Raw genomic sequence first — 13,093 nt, 5'->3', positions numbered from 1 at the left:
CTCTTTTGAATTTACTCTTTTAGCACCCGCCGCTGAAGCGCCCAGGGAAAACAACACTCGACCATGTGAGGGTGTCCGCTGATATGTGCCATAAATCCAGCAGCGTAAGCAAAAGGTGAGAGGATGAACGCAAGCATGCATTCGGCTCCGAAGAAAAAAATCTGAATGAGTTGTGCACGCCATCTCCTTTTATACCCGTATGTCCGGGGTGGAGAGTGGCATGCAAGTTCCACTCGCCAATTCTCATTGGCCTTTTCTATTTTAAGCAAAGGTGATTGGGGCTCTCAAGATCGAACCCCTAGTGTCACTACATCGACACAACATCGAGTGAGTGACAGACAGGGAACAATGGTTTCAGTTTTAGGATGCAGTGTGTTTTCTGCCTTAAGTGTCCGGTGTGCAACCCCCTTTAGGGTTAGGTTTAGGGTCTGAGTTGGGGTTAAGCATATTTTAAAGTAATTACTACTCAAATGTTTCTAAAAATCAGACTAACTGTTCCTTTCATGTCACTTCCATTCAAATGGTTAACCTCCTTGTGGTTGCGATTAGTGGTTCTCGCTCTCAATGGGGCTCGTGGTAAGTTGTGCATGGATCATGGAGAGTAGCATGAGCCTCCATATGCTGTGAGCCTCCGCGGTGTCATGCACAGTGATAAGTGATAAGATGCACGGATTGACTATCTCAGAAGCAGAGGCAACTGAGACTTGTCCTCCGCCACCCAGATTGAGGTGAGTAACCGCACCACCAGTGGGAATTGGGCATGTCAAATTGGGGAGAAAAGGTGATAAAAAAGAAAAAGAAAAAAAGAAACCCTTGTGCATCAAAAATGTCTGTGTCAAAAAACTGCCACAATAATATTATATATTAATATTATTTTCCACTTTCAATTAGTTAATTTTTTTAACCAACATCAGTCCTGATCATATATACCAAATATTCATTCATTTTCAGGATTTTAACCTTATAAATGACAGTTTGTTTATATAATGCCACTGTTGTTTTTTTTTAATGAAAAAAAAAAAATTAATAAAAATATAAATAAAAAAAGTAATTATTTTCCATATACTAAATGCTAAGGGGATGCTTTTTTGTTGTTTTTTGTTTTTTTATTACCATCTGGGATATGTCAATGATTAGCAACAACAACTGATTTTGATGCATTATTATTTTTTTGTGCAGTGTCAGATTAAAAATAAAAACTCACACTCAGCACCTTAGAGGACAGAAATGTTGCGTCAAAAAACTGCCATAAAAATATTTTATATTAATATTATTTTCCACTTTGTCTGATTTTTTTAACCAACATCAGTCCTGATCATAACTACCAAATATTCATTCATTTTCAGGATTTTAACCCTTTAAATGCCTGTTTGTTTACATAGTGCCACTGTTGTTTTTTACACACACACACACACACACACACACACACACACACACACACACATGTTAGTGCAGCTATCATTATGAGGACTCTCCATAGACATAATGATTTTTATACTGTTCAAACTATAAATTCTATCCCCTAACCCTACCCCTAAACCTAACCCTCACAAAAATCTTTCTGCATTTTTACATTTTCAATAAAACATTGTTTAATTAATTTAATTTAATTATTAAATGTTTTTTAAGCGATTTAAATTATGGGGACACACCTGCCCACACACACACACACACACACACAAATATGTATACACATACAAAACACACTCTGACATCCACACCAACACACCCACACAATTTTTGCTGCATCATTTATTCAATTGGCCTGCAGTGCTTTATAAAACAGCAAACAGAAAATAGGAAAAAAGCATGTATATGCTCCATAGGCTAAACATGAGAAAAATGGCGCCATCTGGTGGAAAATATTAAACATTTAAATTTTTAAGCCAGGGCTCCAGAATGAAAACATGATACCACAGAATTCATGATTTTATGCTTTAATGGCACTGGGATCAAATATTGCAATTTTAATGGGTTTCAATTGGGACAGTCTTGTCCTTAAGGTCCTGAGTGTAACTATTTTGTGTACACAGTGTATTATAGATGTATTATAGGAACTGAGGTTGAAATATCAAAATTGGCATTAACACAGCCAAAATGATCAAAAAATAAATTATTAATAAGAAAAAGACAAAAATGTCCTTAAGGTCACACAAGGGTTAAGAATGACTACCTACAATGACTTAACTACAGTAATGAGAAGCCATCTATGGTCTTACCTGTGCTTATATGGCATTGCACTGTAAGTGTAAGGGCAAGTTCAAAAAGGACAATAAAGTCTGGACCTCCAAGACTTATGGACAAATTGTGACAAAGTTTTCCTCCTGTGTAATATGTGTTCTGTTTGAATGATGTTTGATATTAGGAAATAAACTGGAAAATGATTATAATAGGCTCATATAAATAAGAAGGCTCATCAACTTTTAAGAGGGGGAGAGAAAACTTGATTGGTCTGATTGACATCAACAGCAAAAATAATATAATTACCTATTATTACCTCCAAGAACTATAGTATATGACAGGCTTTTGCTTCCAGACGCTAACAAACAAAGTTTGTCAGAGCATTGTGTCTGTGCGCTCTAAACAAAATGTAATTTATTAAATGTAATAAAGGAGCCACAGTGGTTTCAACTTCCATTTTCATTTTTATTTTGTGCCATTTTTCCCAGAAATCACGATTTTGTTCTCTTAAACACATGGGATGGAAAAGCTTCTTTATTCATAAATTGTTTTTGCAATATACTGATTTTGCACATAAATTACATTTGTAACTTGAATGAAAACATGACATGACATGAAGTTTTATTTTTGAAAGGAAGGACATTTTGGTATCACTTTAAAAAAAAGGTTACATTTGTTAACATGAACTACAATGAACAATGCTTTTCCAGCATGTATTAATCTTGGTTAATCTAAATTTCAACATACTAACACTAACACATTTTAAAAATCTAAACTTATATATGTTAAAATTAATTCATGTACTATGAACTAACATGAATTAACAATAAACAATTGTTGTTTTTATTAACTAACATTTAAAAAAAATAGGTTAATAAAAGCTGTAAAAAAAATAAAAATAATAATTAACATATTTTTCATTGTTAGTTCATGGTACTTAATGTATTTACTTTTGTTCACAAATGTAAACTTTTTATAAAGTGCTAAAAAAAGTATGAATATTTTACAGTATTTTGTTCTTACTATTTATTACTAGTAACTTGTTATTATTTTTTTGTTTTTCTCTGTCATTTGTTTGTGTTTGTTGTAATGCTTTCTCAATATTGCTTGTAAAGTTGAAGTGTCACAATTTCTGCATCACAAAAATGAATTTAAAAAATAATTACCATTTTCAAACAGGATTCCCAAATACTTCCTCTGTCTGACATTGGTCATTTAAAAAATAGTCTCCGCCCCACACTCAAGCAATTGCTTAAACCACTGTTGCTATGTTGGGCTGGTTGGGATGCTCAAACAAAGCAAATATTCAAGATTTTGTAACGAAACAATCTTGCTTGACCACTATTTCAGAATATTAGTCTATGGTTGTTACGTCCCTGTCTCTGCATATTTAGCTGGGAGGAGAATGTATTTTAAAATCGGAAAATTACACACACCAGCTCACTTTGAAGAAGAAAAGAAAGAGATTGTGTGTCAGATGATTGTAAGCAGTTTGATAGAGTGGACAGCTTATATTCATTTGGTATCTTTTAAAACTCAAAACTACACAGTGATAAGAAAAACACACTTATGAGGACTCTCCATAGACATAATGATTTTTATACTGTACGAACTGTAGATTCTATCCCCTAACCCTACCCCTAAACCTAACCTCATAAAAAACTTTCTGCATTTTTACATTTAAAAAAAAAAAAAAACATAATTTAGTATGTTTAAGTGATTTGAATTATGGGGACACTAGAAATGTCCTCATAAACCACATTTATACCATAATACCCTTGTAATTACCAGTTTGGAACCTAAACAAATTTCCTTTTAAACCACCAAAACCCGCCCACACACACACACACACACACACCTCATTATCTGAGACATGCAGCAGTTGGATTAGCTCTTGAAGTTCCATTACCTTGCTTAAGTCTACCAAAGTGAGATTTTCTTCCTCCTAGACCAGTGGTTCTCAACCTTTTTTTGATGAACGCCCCCCTACTTCATTCCCTTATCCCAGCCGCACCCTAATGTAGCCTATGACAAATTTAATAGAGCTGAAGTAGTGATATGATAATATTTATTATGAATCTATTTCTGCCTAAAGTACAGTTAGTGTTACTCTAGTAAATTCAAGGGTGGTGATGTAGAATTATGTGCAGAATTCAGATGGTTTCCGCTTGTCGCACCTTGCTTCTCACTGATTCTCACAAAGCTGTGAGTTTAAGAGCTCAAGCTTGAAGAGCTTTGCACTCGTGCTGCTCTGTCCATTGAGCTGTATCCATCTACAGAGCCATACAGTTGCATTAGCTGAGGTTGTGCCTCCGCCTGTGTATTTGATGCTGCTAAAGCAGATACTTCATATGCGTCGCTAGACTTCAAAATCAGATGAACCGCGGTGCAAATGCGTACCAACCCGTGTAATTGAGAACCAACTGACATACTCCAAGTCTAGATAAACGTTTTAATGCAAAGAGGAACTTGACGATTGATTTGATTATGACTGATAAATGCCCCCCAATTGTAACCTAACGCCCCCCTCTATACTAATTTGCTCTCAGCACCCCTGGCAACCTTTGAACGCCTCCTGGGGGACAGTACAACCCCTGTTGAAAACCCATGTCCTAGACAGCCCTTCTTTTCTTTTTAACATGTTTCCACAATTCTCTACCGGTCCACTCAGCTATGCCTTATCTCAGCTTAAACACACAGGCACACACACGCAAACCCACTGAAACATGCTGAAATGTTTCAAACAGTTTTAAGGAGTGCTCAAATTCAATGTAAGACGTGGCTTCCTGTCAATCACAAATCAATTAAATCAAACTTGCGGTTTGGACGACCACATTCTCATCAGCTCAGTCAGAGACCACACACTGCATTGCATTCTGGCTGAGACCTTGCAAAGACTGAGCACTCAACTCTCAGTCATTGCAGTGTGAATCCATCAGCCAAAGGGACTGCAGTGTTAAGGGGTTAGGGGTTAGTTCACCCATTAGGAAAAATGTCTTTCAAGACTTGAATTACTTTAATTCTCCATGGAACACAAAATTGGAGAATGTCCAATGAAAAATAAAAATACACTGGGAACTGCGGCTCATGAGCTCCATAAAAAAAGCACCATAAGGGCCCAAACATACTTCACGCAAATACGCAAACGCAGATGCAAGCGCTTCGCCAGTGCATGGTCAATGCGTGGTCCCATACATTACGTGCGCTCTTGCGTTGCTCTGGCGGTTACAAACCTCGGACCACAAGAGGGCGAAATAATTTTTTAGGCGCCACAAAACCGGATGTGGTGGAGTCAGCATGTCGACAGTTGAGGAGTGTGTGGTTTTTATTTGCTGAAAAGATGACAGAAAAATATGTTTGTGTAATCTTACTTGTCCGGCAAGGCTCTCCTCAAATTGCTGCTCCGCCATGACAGTTGTTGATTGAAAAAAGAAAATCCACTGTACCGCCCCTTGCGGCAACGCTGAGAATACAGCGTGTACTTGCGTTAGGTTATGAATTGCGCTCTGACACATTTCACAACTCAACAACACGTGAAGTCGAGCTTGCGTAGCAAGATGCGTCTGCGTTTGCATACTTGCGTGAAGTATGTTTGGAACTTAACAATATTCCATCTTGACTTTACATATCCATATCCAACACTTCTGAAGCCATACAATAGCTGTGTGAGGAAAAGACAGCCCGATCTAATAAAAATTACGTACAGAATGATATTACAACAGTTCAGAGGTGAAATGTCCACTGAGTGGCGAGAGTTAAATTTTCTCCCAAACAGATGAGGTTTTTAAGGTTAATACTCTATTGAGTTTAAGATTAACACACCTACCTCCCTACTCTAAACCTTACCATAAGTGTCATGAAAGCAAATGTGAGATGAAACACACAATTGCTGATGCAGTCACTTCATTTTGTGGTACTTTCGTCTCACGTGTCGACTCGCTTGCTCTTCAGGACTCGTATTTTGCATCCCAAGTGCAACGCTCTAACAGTTACCAATTTAATCGCTTTCAAACAAGCTTGTAAATGTAGTTGTTTATTTAATGCAAACATTCAAATGCATCACCTTTAAAATCATGCGCTGCAGTAAAAGTGTTTAGATGTCATAAGACAGTATTGTGTGAGAAACAGGGTGAAAAAATAAGAGCTTATCAAATGATAATCTGATGATTTTCTCATGGTTTATTTTAAAGTGAATAAAAGTCATGTTGTTGTAGCACCTCTAGTGTTCATTTCACTGGGAAACTGCCGCAATACGTACAACAAGGTATGTAAAATTCATTTTTGAAAGAGGTAAGTACAGTAACGTGAATCTATGAGACCAGGTTGGGAAAAGATTTTGGTGCGGAAACTTAGGTTATAATTCACCAAAGCTAAATATCAGGTCAAGATGCATTGAGGCAGGTTTGAACTGATAACCATGAATAGTCAATCTTTTAAGACAACGCTGACTTTTGTTGGTTAATGAGGAAGCATTGATATCAAGGCTTCTTTATGATTGGACAGAACTGGTGTGTCATTCTGGTGTATAATATCCTCTCTCTATTCAGTATGTCAGGCCTGAGGCACACACTGTCCCACTTATGACACACATTTACATGTACTGCAGTGAATTACAGCATCAAAGTCTAAACATATTGAAGAGGACTGTGTGTGTGTGTGTGTGTGTGTGTGTGTGTGTGTGTGTGTGTGTGTTTAAAAGAGAAAAAAGGAGAATGTAGTGATAGAGAGTTGAGGTGATCCACCAGAGCAGCGGTCACCAATTAGCGGACCGCAGTACAGGTCCGGACCACGGCTTGGTTCCATCAGGACCGCGAGACATCATGACATCAGCAGTAGACCATAGTGGAGAAATACACTGAGCTGAAATATAGATGGATACCAGCATATTTCGCTAAAACACACAGCAAAGTGAACTGAACTTCATGTGTCTGAAATGAATCCGACCGTTCAGCTAAACCAGGTTTGTAACAGAACAATGTGCTTCCATAGCGCCTTTAAAAAAAATTTTGTTTAAAATTTGCTTTATTAATCATCATGTTTCGAGCCTTTCACAAACAGATATCATAGATGGCAAGAAAAAAAAACTGATATTACTAGTAGCATAGTGGAGTTCTCAGAACGTTTCCATTATTTGATAGTCTGACCATTTGTAGGCCTACTTAACTTTAGCTAAATTCAGACTTTTACATTTTCAAAATTTTCTCTCCGGGGGTATACCTGAACCACCATAGAGTATCTTTCTTTTGTCACAAGGCCTACTATGCCCTTTGGGTATCTAAAAATATTCAAACACAAATACTGGACTGTTGTCATTCAGCTTCAAAACAAACAGTTGATTTTATCTTTAAATATTCATATCAGAGTGCACTCTATTGATGTACTGATTGAAATATTTTAATCTTTTGGTAGAAGATCCTCCAAACTCCACTATTGGCTTTGTCTCTGGTGCCCCAATATCCTAATCCTTGCCTGTTTTGACTTTATGACTTTTTTTCTTTATGATATATATATATATATATATATATACTGATCAGCCACAACATTAAAACCACCTGCCTAATATTGTGTAGGTCCCCCTCGTGCGGCCAAAACAGCACCATTCTCACCACAATTGTACAGATCAACAAGGCGTTTCCATCTGCAGAACTGCTGCTCACTGGATGTGTTTTGTTTTCGGCACCATTCGGAGTAAATGCTAGAGACTGTTGTGCGTGAAAATCCCAGGAGATCAGCAGTTACACAAATACTCAAACCAGCCCGTCTGGCACTAACAATCATGCCACGGTCCAAATCACTGAGATTACATTGTTTCCCCATTCTAATGGTTGATGTGAACATTAACTGAAGCTCCTGACCCGTATCTGCATGATTATATGCACTGCACTGCTGCCACACAATTGGCTGATTAGATAATCGCATGGATGATTGTTGGTGCCAGATGGTCAGACTGGTCTGGACTTTTTTTTTTTTTTTTTTTTAACTATGATATTTTCTTCTTATACACAGTATTATTATTGCCAACTTGGAAATTTATAATAACCATTTTAATTAATTAGCATTCCTTACGTAATTTCATTGCTATACTGACTACTGACACCATGTAATTTATTATCCGGACCTTTGCTGGGAAGGAAATGTAGAGAACCTGACCTCTTGGAACTTTAATAAAATACCCCAGCACAAGAGCGACATGGGATTGCAGAAGAATAGCTGAAGAGAAGAAAAAACTGAAAGACAGAGAGGGGGGGGGGGGTAGATCTAGGGGTCTCAAGATTACTCTAAAGGGTCGCCAAGCGTACTTAATTTTAGGTCAAATGAATATGACTTGTAGCTGTTATCAACAAATCTGTGCTAACAAGACAGGGAGTCTTTCCTAGCTGTTGGAAAAATCACTTTCATTACTGAAAAGTAAAGAAGAATAGATTACAAAGCCGGGCTGGTTGGGATGCTCAAATGAACAGATCAATGTTCTGAAAGAGCATCAGAGCCAGTTTTTACACTTTTTGGGAAAAATCAACCCACCAATGGCATACTTACAGTTATCTCTGCAATTTTTGAACGAGAAAGAAAAAAAAAATTACACAGTTTACTGATTTATTTGATTTACTGTCATGAACAGTGCTAACTCATCCATGAAATTACTGAAAAACAAATGTGTTGATGAAGTTAGTAATTTTGTCAATGATAACAAAGACGAGAAGAAAAACATGCATAATGACGATAATCAAACAAGTGCAACTGAACTTGCTGTTGATGAAAATATGATGCAAATAATAAAAAATATTTTATATTTCTCATGTTGTTTAATCTTACATATTAAACAAATTCATTTTTAATATGTTTGATCCATGTTTACATAACTGTAAATACTTTATACATTTTTTCAAAATGTTTGAATATTTGGTTAAAGCTTAGTCTGAACAGTTTGATCCATGTTTTTGTCATATTGCACATTATTGTCAACTAAAATTTTATTTTTGTTGACTAAAATTGTATTCCATTTTAGTCAGAGTAAAATTGACTAAAAACAATGAATATGAAATGTTGACTACATTTAAAGGACATTTTCATCAAAAGACAAAAATTATGACAAAAAACTGTGTGAACATTAACACTGGTCATGAAACAAATCCCTTGGGGAAAAAGCTGGGAACTACAGGGAAATTAATAAGCAAAGTAGGAAATGCAAGAGCTACTTACTGAAGAAGATGTACTCTGTGTAGCTACTCCAGATCTTGTCATCTCTGTACTGGTTAACAAATGCGGCCGTTCCAGTCGAGTTGCAGGCCACCATCTGGAACCCAGCTTCGCTCAACCTGTCAAATGCTTGCTCCAGGTAGGTAAACTTTAGGTAGAAGCGTGAGGTGTATTTCTCCGGTGGACGGTCCGGATCTCGACTTTCATTCAACGTGTCCCCGAACACCTCTTTCGCCAGAGCAATACGGCCGCACACCATGATCCGCGCCACACGACGGAACTTTGTGTCGGTTTGGTTATCCCTCACCATCGTATATGATCCCCGATAACCAATCGTAATGAACCCTGACCTCTTGTCTAGGGTGAAAGAGGAAGTCGCGTAGTTGGTGGCGCTGTTTCCCATTCGAGTCACCAACTCGCTACTCTGTGAAATTTCCTCGATATCACTTTGGCAGCCCTCATCGTTAAGCGATCCTTGTTTGGCAACACGTGGGCCAAGAAGTCTCAGCAGCTCCCCCAACTGGAAGTGTTCGGCTTCCCGCTGTAGACGGTCCCGTTCTGGGAAGTGTTCTGGTAGCACTAGCTGGCGGTCTCTAAGGAAGTCCAGCACGTATCGGAACAAGAAGCCATCACGGTCAATGAAGAAGCGTCCTCGGTTGTCGCGGGGAAGTTCCTGTGGGGTGTAGCGGGTGAACATGGTGTAGAGGGTGGTGTCAGGTACACTGATCAAGGTGGAACGTTTGGTGACGTACACCTGGCCGCCAACATTGAGTTCCACGACCTCCGGGTACGGACTGGTAACCTCACTGATAGGGAGTACGGTCTCCTTCATGGCCATGGTCCAAATACAAAGGAAACACAAGATATAAGAAATGAAGAGAGAGGTGACTCTGAAAAGAGGACAAAAAGACCTAAAAAAGAAATGAATGAATCCATAAAGGTCCAGGAGTCATGGATGTCAATCAAGGCTTCATCGCCAAAGATCTGCCAAAGTTTGAGAGGACTACATCACTGCTGGAGAATGAGAGATGGATAGACAAAAAAAGAGGAGAAAGAGAAAGAAAAGAGGAGAAGAGAGGGAGACAGAGTGCTATCAAGTTTCCTCAGCTGCAGTACCTCTGTTGATGAAGAGAGCTGTGGAGTAGGAGATAGAGACTTGGGGGGGGGGGGGGGGAGAGAGAGAGAGAGAGAGAGAGAGAGAGAGAGAGAGATAGAAAGAGAGACGCCACAAGGAGACACATCATTTGTCTAAGGGATGCCACAGTGAGATCATCTACGGAACTAGAAAGGGAGTGGAGGTGTAGCCACATGGCCCTGCCTTTTAAAGAGACACTACACAAATTCAGACAAGATCAGCTTCTCAAAAATGAATTCCCATCAAAGGATATGATCACAATGTAATATAATGAAGGATTGTGGGTACTGATGTTTAAAAATCCATTAAATAAAATGGGAAGTCAACGTCATGTTTTGATCTTGAAAGTTATTTTTGTGTGTGGAGCTTGTACAGTATGTATGCTGTTGTGTATAATAATTGTCTCTGGTGTAGAATAATAATATCTGGTGTAATTGAGTTAGACTCCAATGTCTGCATGTTGTGGCACAGTGAATAATAACCATGTCTCATGGGCATAAACACAGATTATCTTTAATTCTCACATTATCTCTGCCAAAACCATTAAGACAGAGAAAGTGGAAGCGGGGAGAGAGAGAGAGAGAGAGAGAGAGAGAGAGAGAGAGAGAGAAAGAGAGAGAGCGAGAGCATTACATGAATCATTCAGTAGACTATAGCTCTATCTAGGGGCCATTTAACGTTTGTCATGCAGGGTGAATCTTTGTAAAATCAGTACAATAATACCCAGAGAAATTGGAATATTTTATATTTAATACTAATTTAGTAGTAAATTAAGTAAGCTGAAGACAGTAAATCAGAATCGTTTAGCACACACTTTAAGGGAATATTCAGGGTTCAATACAAGTTAAGCTCAACTGACAGCATGTGTGGCATAGTGTTGATTGCCACACAGTTGAATTTCAACTTGTCCCTTCTTTTCTTAAAAAAAAAAAAAAAAAGCAGACATTGCGGTTACAGTGAGGCACTTACAATGGAAGTGAATGGGGCCAGTCAGTAAACGTTAAAATACTCATAGCCGCAAGACGTAAACATTATGCATGTTAACATGATTTTAGTGTTAGAAAATTGCTTATTAACATTTTCTGTGCAACATTATAGCCAATTTTACAACTATGCTGCCATGACGATGTTATGCCATAAACCCTAAAACTGCTGTAAAAGACGATTTAAACCATTTTACAGCTCAAATAATACACAAGTTTAACAGAAGAATTAACGGAAGTGCTTTTATAAAATTATAAACTTCACATTTCTGCCTTTAAACCCTTACAAAATTGGCCCCATTCACTTCCATTGTAAGTGCCTCACTGTAACCTCCATTTTTGCTTTTTTTAAAGAAAAGTAGGGACGAGTCATTGCTTTTTGTAGTAATCAACATTATGCCACAAATGCAGTTGATTGAGCTTAACTTACTTTACCTGGAATATTCCTTTAAAATCAAGATTTTCCCATAAGCCTCTTTCACATGTACAGCATTTTCCAGAAAATTTACTGTACATGACCTTTTTGAAAATACTGGTAAATTTTGCTCTGGCAATTTCCCTTAAAGAGCTGTATCATTACTTATACATTTCCATTCTGACGTTATGTGTGAACAGCACATGTGGAACATTTAGCAATGAAGGCAACCCAATGATTTTCTTGTAATTTACCTGGCTGCATGTGTTAACGGGGCTATAGACTTCCAATTGTTTTCTGAAGTCACCAAAATTCAATCATCAAAATATGCCTAAAAATCAAGATTACCAACAGCTTTCTAAAATACACAATCAAGAGGTAAACAAGTACATTTATAATAAATCTCTATACTTGGGTCTCAGTGAGTCTTCAGTAGTATTTATCCTTAGCCAGGAGACAAGTTGACCAATTTCATTTGCTAGTAAGAGCAAAATTTGTGTGCCAAATTATCTAGATAGCTATTTGTCCAAGCAACTGACAACTGAGGGATAAATGAGAGGGAGAGACCTTATGGGTCCAGAGTAGGGGCACATCATAGCAATATGACTTTAAATTATTTTGAAAGTTGCTATTACAACTGACAAACCATAATAACATGACTTGACAAATAATAATTTGTTGGGAAAGATACTTTTTAGACACAACACCTTAATTTGGAGTTGGATGAGTCTTTTAAGCAATAGATTGAGTACCTAGCTTTTAAAATGACAATTCTTTGGAACGACAGTAGATTCTGAAGCAACTTTATCATAAGGATCAAAAAGTCCAAATGTCCAACTACGTGGTGACGTTTTATTGAAGGAGAGCAGTTCACACTGCCTTTTCAGGTGAATGGATGATGTTAATGTCAATACATGACTATTTATCACTGGCATTGTGGGTACACTGTCCAACCTGAGGAAAAATAGTCATCCTCAAGGGATGCAAGGTTGTTGTTTCTCTATACTAATGGCTGAATGCAGACAATAAGTAATTACTCTTATCCTGAAGACTGCAGCCTCAGATTCTGCTTAATGTAATTAAATAGACCAACTGATCTGCCCATTTGTATGTAAATCTCATGATATTTCTAACAATACAATACTGTGGGCAATATTTTAAGAACGCTATGCCTTAAAGGTG

General features: G+C 37.7%; 1 protein-coding gene across 1 annotated transcript in view; it reads right to left on the bottom strand.

Annotated features, from left to right (window-relative positions):
- Positions 1-10,413, bottom strand: part of LOC127418339 (BTB/POZ domain-containing protein KCTD8-like) — a 63,414-nt gene extending 53,001 nt beyond the window's left edge. The window contains exon 1 of the mRNA XM_051658917.1: positions 9,382-10,413. Coding sequence (XP_051514877.1) covers positions 9,382-10,216 — 835 coding nt within the window. The 5' untranslated portion in view covers positions 10,217-10,413. The remainder of the gene's footprint in view (positions 1-9,381) is intronic.
- Positions 10,414-13,093: the final 2,680 nt, after the last annotated feature.

This window comes from Myxocyprinus asiaticus, chromosome 27, assembly GCF_019703515.2.
Source record: "Myxocyprinus asiaticus isolate MX2 ecotype Aquarium Trade chromosome 27, UBuf_Myxa_2, whole genome shotgun sequence".
NCBI classification, from domain to species: domain Eukaryota; kingdom Metazoa; phylum Chordata; class Actinopteri; order Cypriniformes; family Catostomidae; genus Myxocyprinus; species Myxocyprinus asiaticus.
Note: the sequence above shows the minus strand (reverse complement) of the source record. Positions and strands in the feature narration are given on the sequence as shown.